Here is a 9,879-nt window from a genome sequence, read left to right as displayed (position 1 = left end):
GTGAAAGGAGATGTAGCTTGCCTGCCTCTGTGTTGTGTGTTGATCATGGTTATCGGACCCATGCTAGATGACTGATAACTAAGGTGTGGTGTTGTGTAATGTGTGTGTGTCTGTGTATGCCTGTGTGATCTGAATGACTGCACAACAAAGAGTCTGAATGGATTTAGTCAAAGCTCAAACGCTGATGCAGCTGCATTCCTGGAGCTTTATGATGTGAAACACCAAAGGAAAGGAAACAATGATCACATTCATAAGATGTCATTTTCTTCCACTTTTATCTGAGGAATTTCTTTAGTTTTTTGCCCCCCTTTTTTTCATAACGTAATGTGTTCACCTTTTCCAAACTGGGGCCCTGTTAGGAGGTTTTGTTTGAAAACCTGACCCCAGTCTCACTAGTAATGTACAGTATGGCTACTTTGCAATAACAACCATCCACACATCCACGACTCAAATTCCAAAAACGTTAGAACACTGTGTAAAGTGTAAATAAATACAGAATGCGATGATTTGCTCATATTTTATACATAATAGAAACATAGAAGAAGTATAACATTTTTCAAATGAGTAAATGTACCCTTTTGGGAAAAAGTAAGGCAATTTTGAATTTGATAGCAGCAACACAGCTCAGAAAAGTTGGGATGGGCCCATGTTAGTCCAACAAAAGTGCAGCATCCTCTCTACTTTTAACTGATTGTACACATCTGGAAACTGAGTCTGGGGTCTTCTTTGTCATATTTTTGTTTCATGATGTGCCAAATGCTTTGAACTGGTGAAAAGTCTGGACTACGGGCAGGACAGTTCAGCGCCCAGACTCTACTACAAAGCCATGCTGTTGTAATAGATGCAGTTTAGCACTGTCTTGTTGAAATATGCAAGTTCTTCTCTAAATAATCAAGTCATCTGTAAAGCTTATGTTTTGTTTATAGTTTATACAACTTCTTAATTATTTGGCGAATGGGGTTGTGGTTAGTTGCACTGAAAACAGTGTTGTATTTTCTCTTTATGGATTAGAGTGTGAGAGGCTTAGAACGAGTTGAGTAAGTCAGTAAATTAATCTAAACTCACCATTACTTTAGTTTTTTCAGAATAACATTTTCCATAAAGTCATTTAACAGTGCTTCAAATTAGATGTGTCTGCCTTGAACCTATAATTTAAAATATGTAGTTTGGGCTATAGATTTGTGACATATCAACTACTGTATGGCTGTCAGTCTTGTCAAAGATTAAAGTTAAGACTAAGTTTGTGTAGGAGAATTTTAATTTATTAATTGAATGCTCCAGAATTACACATGCTTTTATGTTTATGAGTTTGTTTCCATAAACCTACCCAGTGCAGAGAAATTAAGAAACAAAATCCTCTGTGAATTTGATGTTACCTTTGCCTTGTGTCCAACTCGTATGTTGGAAGTTACAAAGGAAAGAGCAGAAAGCCACTAAAAGTTGTTCTGTGGTACTGGTCATCCCAAACACTACCAGACAGTTGTACTAAAACAACATCTCCCACTTCTAACTGCAACACCACACCATTGGATGCATTGTCCTCAGGATCGGTGGTTGTGGTTTGACGGTCCCCAATGAAAACCATGGCATCAGAATTTTTGACAAGTCTCATCCTCATATTTTTCTCATAGTGCGCTATATGACCAGTAAATCTAAAGTAGTAGACTCCTCTTACTGGTGCAGTGAAATAACCTAAAAAAGAGAGAGAAAAAAGTCACAACTAATTGTGGTGAAACTAATGAAACCAATAATTAAATAGAAGCCTAATCTGCCTACCTGTGTTTGGGTTGTAGTGGTTTCCAGTGTTGGTAAAGACATTTCTGAAGATGAGTGTTGCAAATTCAGAGCCATATTCAATGTTACCTTCACCAGATTCCAGGAGGGAGGCAGAAAAAGCCACCTTCACTACTGTGGCAAGAAAACAAAATAAGTAAATAAATAAATAAGTAAATAAATAAAGTAAACTCAGAATCATTAATGATCATCCACTAATTAATAATAATGGATTGGATTTATATAGCGCTTTTCAAGGCACCCAAAGCGCTTTACAATACCACTATTCATTCACTCTCACATTCATACACTGGTGGAGGCAAGCTACAGTTGTAGCCACAGCTGCCCTGGGGCAGCCTGACAGAAGCGAGGCTGCCATATCGCGCCATCAGGCCCTCTGGCCAACACCAGTAGGCAAGTAGGGTAAAGTGTCTTGCCCAGGGACACAACGACCAGGACAGAGAGCCCAGGGATCGAACCGGCGACCTTCCGGTTACAGATGCGATTCCCAACCCCCTGTTATCAGGGAAACAGAAAAGTATTTATCTCTGTTAATATTTTGAAGCTCTTGCGCTGTGGTATTTCCCCGTGAAATCACAAGATACACATGAATAACCAATCAGTCAAATCATTCCATACATCCCAAACCGAAGCTTTACCTTCCCGCTGTTTCTCCAGCATTTCCACACGAAGTTCACTGACTGTCAGCGTCTGCCTGATAGCTGCAAGCTCTCTAGCTTGAGCTAACATGATGAAAAGGGAGATAAATGAAATGGAAGTATATTGTGAAGGTTTACAAGTCAGAGAATAAACACCAAAAACCCTGACCCTTTACCTTCCTGCTGTTTCTCCACCTCCTCCACGTGAAGTTCACAGACTGTCAGTGTTTCCTGGATAGCGCCGAGATCCTGCCGAGCTATTGCAAGCTCTCTAGCTTGTGCTAGCATGATAGAAAACACGATAGGAGAAGTTGAAGCAAGTTGTAACAGTTTATGAGTAAGTAAAAATGAACACAACAATACAATATTTAGGGCCGGGGGCATTTAGTTACCATCATTCTTTATCTGCAGTTCTTCAACCAGGATCTCAGCTGCAGTCATCCTGGCCTCCATGACTATAACAAAAGTGCATGTAAGCTTAGTTGCATCTATTTTTAATGAAGTGATTCCCTCATCACTGTACCTGTATTTTCTTTCTGTAAGGCCTCCACCAGGCTATCCAGAACTGTCACTCTGTCTTTCAAGTATCTAAGCTCTACACTTTGCTCCACCACCAAGTCTCTCAGAGCCAACAGCTCAACCCAGATGTCAGTCTGAAGCACCTGATCGTCTTCACTTCCCTCAATGCTGGGCCTCTGTGTGCCAGCCAAATCTGTCTCATCATCAGAATCATTGTTACTGCTGTTTATTTGGGCCCTGCAAAGATGGCAAAGCAGGAGAACCATAAATGAAGGCATGAAAGTCCTCATCTTCATTCACGAAATGCCCTGTTTGCTGTGTGTGCCTGGGTCATTTATGGGTGATTTCAAGGCCAAATGTGTCAGGTGGATGGAGATTTGCCAAATGTGTGAGAAAGATCACAGCTACTGTAGTGTGGCAGGTATGGGATAGACAGGTGTGTGACTCAGACTTTTAAACACATATCACTGAGTGGATGTTGCAATGGAGAGCTTTGAATAGATAGAAGTTTGCTAATAGGTATGCCCAGCTCTCTAAATGACTTAAAATTATTTTTACTAATAAAAAAAAAAACTATATAAATACTTAGATTTCAAAAAACTGAAATGTTGCACAGAGTCAGAGTTAAATTCCTTGTTTCACAAGCTTGGCCAAATAAAGATGATATTGATGCTGATAGCCTCAGAAATTTTCTAGGAATCCTCGAGCAACTGTTGGTGTCAGAGTGCTGTCACAAATGAATTAAATAAATTACAAAGGAATACTATGCTCTGGACAGATGAATCAAAGGTTATCAAACTTTTTTGAGATTAAATACAAAATTTTTCAAGAAAAAACACCATGTAATGTGCATGTAATAATGTATACATGTAGTTCACCATTATCCATGACCTACTTTCAGTGGCAAACACTGATATCAGTGTCCAGTCTGTGCAAGAGAACGGAGTACATCTAACTCAATTCTGTCAATAACACCGCTTGATGTAAACACGGTGATCATTTCCAGAGGCTCTTTTTCTCTGACAGGTGTCGTTGTTTCCCAGAAGGGATCTGGAATTATCCTCAAGTCCTTTAGTGCAAACGGGCGTCCACACAGGTCTTTTGACTACCCGCAAGTTATTGTAACGAGCTAGGGAAATTTCCCACTGCAACAGGACCATTATGTGGGCGTGTTGCTTGTGAGTCATAAGCGTGTGCATCAGTGACAAGTTAGACAATTAGAGAGAAATAACAACAAATCAATCTGTCGTTAAAAAAAATATTTCTTGAAGCGAATAAAGTGGTGTGAATGACATGATTTATGCTGATTGCTGCTTGTGTTTATGAATAAGAATATTGAGCAGCTGTCAGTCAGAACTCCTCACTGCCACGTACAACTGTATTCACACCAGATAAACACGCAGTCATCAATCTTTCTAAGAAAACACTCAGATGGTGGGAAAGAAAACACAGATGAGTAATAATGTTGTCCTTAGTACAGCAAAAAAATACCGGATAGTTTCGCTTTTTACTGTTCATACAATTTTTCTATCTGCTTTTCTCTGTAAAAATCAAAGACCTGTCATGAAAAAATCTTTGCTGTAGGGGTAAACACAAACAAATGTGCATATCCCACAGAAGTTTTAAAGAAGAGGGCCTTTTTTTGGAAAGAGAACATAGAGTTTTCTACCTGTGTGCCGCAGGGGGCAGAGATAAAGACAGTAATAGTTAGACTGTGGTCACACTGGTATGCAGACAGTCATGAAAGCAGCAGTACCTGTTGCATCTTGCAAGTTCATTTGCTCAATATTGTGAAATTTAACCACTTAAATTGGGGAGACCCTTTCTTATCACAACTCTAGGTGTGTGTGAATTAGTTGGAAAATTATTTTAATTACAGATTATCGACTGATATACAGTTGTTTACTTGTTACTGATCAGTATCATCTTATCGTCAATTAATTGTATATGACTGTAAAATGTCACTGTTTTGTGAAACCTTGTAACACTTTAACAAATGTTTAAATAATAAACAAACTATACAGTTTTTTTTGTTTTTTGCTTCATTTTGCTAAAAAATCTATTTTTTTAACTGCACTGTAGTAAACCAGCCTACACAACATATCTTATCTTTTGCCCCATATCTGTAAATACACAGCTGGTTGGTTCACAGCCTACAGCCATGCTAATGCTAACGGCTCTGTGGGACTGCAGTGATATGAGCTAAAGGCTAAAAAAAATGTTAGCATGTTACAAAGGACAATTCAAAGATAATCATCAAAGTTTAGTGTGTTAACCATATTACCATCTGCTAAACAGCACCCACTGGACACTCTATTAGGTACACCTTAGTAGTGTCAGGTTGGATCCACTTTTACGTCCAGAAAGGCCTAAAAAAACATTGCTGAGAGATTTTGGTCATGTTTCCATAATGAGAATAAGGGGCCCAAAGTGGGCCGAGACAATTTCCCCTAAACTATAACATCACCAGCAGCACCAGTCTGATTCATTGACACAATGCAGGATGGTTCCATGCTTTCATGTTGTTTATGGCAGATTTTGGTCTCTTTTTCAGACCATTTTTTGTAAAGCCTAGACTCAGTGCATTTAAATACCTAAATGCACTGAGTTTCTGCAGTGTGACTGGTTAGCATATAGTTCTGTTATTACCTTTTTACAAAGTCTTAAAAGTATAGAAGCTAAATCATTTAAGTTAGCTATAATGTGGAAAATTATTAAAGTTGGAAATCACACACACACAAATCACTCACACACACAAGACCAGTTTGATATAAAAATGTGATAGTAATGTACCAAATATGCATGCCACATCACATTCAGTGATAACTGTTTGTGGTACAGACACGCACACAGACAGTGTTGCAGGTAAGTGTTCGCTTATTTACGGCAAAAGTGTTTTTCGCTTAGGTGCTTCCCCAGCTTTTCAGCTGCTTTGTCTCCAGCTCCGCTCTCCCTTGGGTCCCAGTGTCTTACAATCAAATGTGGGAAGGTTTGATTGTTATATTGTTCCCAGCCTAGCCTCCCTGGCACTCCTCTCCAAACTCACTGCACCACCTATTCTGCAGACTACACCCTGCCACACTGTCATTTTATCGAGGTGGACAAAGAAATTTTTGAAAACAATATAAAAAGTAAGTTAATCAAACCTGCATGAGGGTTACAGATGATAATAACAAATATTTGCAAGGTATTTGGATTAAATAAACCTTTAATAAAAAATTTATACCGGTGTAAGCTTACTTCAGTGAGTCAATACAAGACACTCATAAAGAGAAAAACATGGTTTGTAGTGTCAGAAGTCCCACATGCCAAAGATATCTGGCATTACAGTCTGTCAGAATGGCAGTTAACAAGGCAGCGCATCACTTGTGACTTCTATCCCATTGGTTGCTCTCCCAGAGACTGTTGCCAAGGTACTGACCTGTGATTTAGACTCTAGTAAATCTTTCCACCCTCTGAGGTCAGGCTGTTCCTGCAGCAATGACTCTTCCTTTCTTCTGTATCTGCCCTTCAGGCCCAATCTCATATCCAGGTCTCTTCCTTCTGGTCTGCTCAGAGTCTGGAGACAAAGCTCTGTTAGACTTTTCAGGGCATGCATTGTGATTAATTCTATTCCCATAAATGAAAAATAGATAGTGAAATATCTAAGTGTGATAGATGACAGCTTGGTTGAACTATCAGGCGCCTCAAAGTGACAGGCACCCTTGCATACCTTCCTTCATTTTCCTCTCAGGCAAATTCCTCTTCCTCTGTCTCTTCTTCAAGATTTCCCAACTCTTCTCTTGTGTGTGTGTGTGTGTGTGTGTGTGTGTGTGTGTGTGTGTGTGTGTGTGTGTGTGTGTGTGTGTGTGTGTGTGTGTGTGTGTGTGCGTGCGTGCGTGTGTTTTTTTTAAATATGTTTTCCTTTAACAAAAATCAAGCATAATCTCTTGCTCTGAAGTTTTCTACTATTATTTTTTTTCTGACTTTTAAGTTTAACCAGATAATCCTGCTATGCTCAGCCTGTGTCAATGCATTCACCCACAGGTCAAATCCTTTAAAAGATTCTTCTTTTGTCTCTTAATATGATCCAGATTTTCTGTAAATGGTTAGTTATGATACCCTGCATAATTGCTGTAATAGAGATGCTGACAAATCATGCAACCTATAATCATACATCTTTCAGTGTTACAGGTAATCACTTAGCAAGCTGACCAATCCCTCTAGTCCCTCTTCTGTCCAAGCCAAGCAGAGAGGATGTGTTTGTGCACCCTGCTACTGTAAGAAGTGGACTTGACTGCAGGTACTTAGCCTCAGCTTAATCTAATGATGCATACTTCCCCCTGTTTACGGCAGCCGGCGAAGAGGGAGCACTAGCCTATGCTTGTCTGCTGCTGAGAATGCCCATTAATGCTCTTTTCCCCCTCGGGTGATGACCACCTGAGCTATCAAAGACAAACGTGTCTGTAACACCACCCCCCTTCCCTCCACCCTCATCATGCTCCATCTTTACCCCTCCTTGCTGTGACCGCCGCCCAGACACATAATGTACAGTCAAAACGGTTTTCCCCTGTGAAAGAGCATTCAGAATCTGTGCAACATCATCATCGTCACCATTATCACCAGTGTAATAGTGATCTTTTCAACTATTATTTATCCTCTGCAGCTACACAGCAGTCAAACTGGTACATAAAATATGTTCAGTACAATCCAGCACAGCAGCACCTTAGAAAGGAAGATATCATCTCACCTGTTCACTCACTCACACAGCATCCAGCCAAGCAGATAATTTAGGTTGCATTTTCTGAGTTTTTAGATGTTGGTGATTTCTGCTGCCCTTTTAATTGAACTGAGGATGTAATTATGTTTGCAAAACTGAAAAATATTCTTAATTTGTTTTTGTTTGAACTTTTTTATTGAATCTTTTATGCAGCTGTCCATCCTGGTACCTTCATCTGTTTGTTAAACCTTTTCTCTTTTCACTCATTAAATGGATTCTGGAGCAGATTTCTGCACTGAAATCATTACAGGTTTGTATTATTGGAGCGCAGATATAAAACAGATTATGTTTTATGTAGAGATGGCACGATACCACTTTTTTATGTCCGATACCGATACCGATATCATAAATTTGGATATCTGCCGATACCGATATGAATCCGATATAGTGTTTTTTAATCAACAAAACTGTTTTTTAAATATCTTGCTGCATTTTGTATAAGTTCATACTCAAGTTTAAAACAACAACAACACTAAAGCTATTCTGTTATACCTGTATGCAAAAAAAAATATTTCATAGTTCAGCAATACTGATCAATCTAATAAACTTAAACCTACACCATCCTCCCTATTCTGGTATTTTAAAGAGTACTTAACGGAAATATTAAGCAACCTAACTAATAGGGTTCCAACTCCCAGCAACAACAAAAATAAATAAATAAAAAATAGGGAACCACCCCTCATGCTCCACCTCATGATGCTTAATCGACGTAATCAACCTTAATTTGATGCAGTGTGGAAAAAAAAATGCACAGAAATCAATTGTTTTTCAAGAAATATTAAATAGATTCAACATCTTTCTTCAACAGAATTGCAGACTGCACAGATGGTACCTTCCCAAAGGAAAAAGTACTATAGCTTACTAGGGTATATATATTAGACTTAATAGTTACTATATACAGTAATTGACTTCTATTCATTTTGCATCAAATTAAAACTTTGGGTGTCAGATAATTATTTATTAAAAGCTCGACATTTTAAATGAGAATAAGAAAGAAAAGTATGTCTTTGTGCCCCCTTTTCCCTGTTAATGCCCTATTGGCCCCCCTGGCTAAACTTTGCTAGATCCGCCCCTGTACAGTTACAGCCGTCAGCTACGTAGAAAAAGATCCTCGAGTAGAAAGTAATATTAAATAAATTCTAACAACAGCTGATCAAGCTTAAACGTGCTTCTGTTGTTCAGCCGCTGGTTTCCTCTTTCTGGTGCAAAGTGGGCCAAAAGCAAACAAGAGAGACGGACTCGCGACAGAAAAGCCAATCAGCTGATCGTTAAGCAGTTTCATGATTGAAGTAGCAACAAGAAGAGGCAGTCGTTTGTTAAGCTTAACGCAGGAATGCTTTACAAACATTCAGAGATGGACTTACACACTTGCTTTACTTCTCTCGGGGATAACTTTGTCGGAGATGAAATGCCGGGTTGCTAGCGAAGCTCCACATGCTATCCAGACCACCACAGGTCCTGCATGCCACAGCCGCTCTATCACGTGATGCATACTGCTCCGACGTGCTAACGTTCTGAGGTGAGTTACGGGTGTTGCAAGTTTTGTGAGGTGCTTTCGTGATATTTAATGGATCGGATTACATTTTTAATTTTTCTCCGATATCCGATCCAGTAATTTAGGTCAGTATCGGACCGATACCGATACGTAATATCGGATCGGTCCATCTCTAGTTTTATGATTATTAAAGTAGATGTCGGGGACAAAGCTGGCAGAGAGAGAAAAATAACATGGTACAAAGGTCCCTTGACAGAGAGCCAGATGGTGTACTTCACTGTTGGCAAGCAAACCTCACGCACCTGTGCCATTAAAACAGGTACTCAAAAACAAACGTTCAAAACTGACCCACTTTGGGTCAACTCACTGTTATATTTATTGATTGTTGGAGTATGATGTGCAAATCTCCATAGAAATCATACTTTTATCAATAGAAAGTCTGTAAAACAGTAAAACAGTCCAAAAGATAAAGACAAAAACAAATATAAAATCAAGTGAAAACACCATCAAAGAACCAATATAAGTTAACCAAGTATTGATTTGATGCTACACCGATCAGCCATAACAATAAAGCCACTTTCCTAAATTTGTGTGGCTCCAAAACAGCACCAATCTGTTGAGGCATAAACATGAAGCCTCTTTGAGGTGGGAGCCAATTATTTAGCTCTTGTGGA

The 9,879-nt window shown here is 39.2% G+C and overlaps 1 protein-coding gene across 2 annotated transcripts; it reads right to left on the bottom strand.

Moving 5' to 3' along the window:
• Positions 1–240: 240 nt before the first annotated feature.
• On the bottom strand, positions 241–9,335 carry LOC308407615 (complement C1q and tumor necrosis factor-related protein 9A-like). Of its 2 annotated transcripts, XM_080899404.1 has the most exons (7): positions 9,075–9,335; positions 6,373–6,510; positions 2,825–2,887; positions 2,609–2,713; positions 2,433–2,516; positions 1,777–1,908; positions 283–1,692 (listed from the first exon to the last, which is right to left on the bottom strand). In XM_080899404.1, the coding sequence occupies exons 3-7, from the start codon at positions 2,883–2,885 to the stop codon at positions 1,409–1,411; spliced, it is 666 nt and encodes a 221-aa protein (XP_080755530.1). In that variant the 5' UTR covers positions 2,886–2,887; positions 6,373–6,510; positions 9,075–9,335; the 3' UTR covers positions 283–1,408. The 2 variants fall into 2 exon arrangements, with proteins under 2 accessions (XP_080755531.1, XP_080755530.1); XM_080899405.1 differs by lacking the exon at positions 6,373–6,510 and having other exon boundaries at positions 241–1,692.
• Positions 9,336–9,879: the final 544 nt, after the last annotated feature.

This window comes from Rhamphochromis sp. 'chilingali', assembly GCF_963969265.1.
Source record: "Rhamphochromis sp. 'chilingali' genome assembly, chromosome: 12".
In the NCBI taxonomy this organism is placed as follows: Eukaryota; Metazoa; Chordata; class Actinopteri; order Cichliformes; family Cichlidae; genus Rhamphochromis; species Rhamphochromis sp. 'chilingali'.
Note: the sequence above shows the minus strand (reverse complement) of the source record. Positions and strands in the feature narration are given on the sequence as shown.

Bases quoted from the DNA above. Each gene is read 5' to 3' on its own strand.
- LOC308407615 (XM_080899405.1), bottom strand. From the start codon at position 2,885: ATGGAGGCCAGGATGACTGCAGCTGAGATCCTGGTTGAAGAACTGCAG. The intron at 2,714-2,824 runs GTAACTAAATGC...CTATCATGCTAG, and splicing joins ACTGCAGATAAAGAATGATG to CACAAGCTAGAGAGCTTGCA. The intron at 2,517-2,608 runs GTAAAGGGTCAG...TCATCATGTTAG, and splicing joins GGTGGAGAAACAGCAGGAAG to CTCAAGCTAGAGAGCTTGCA.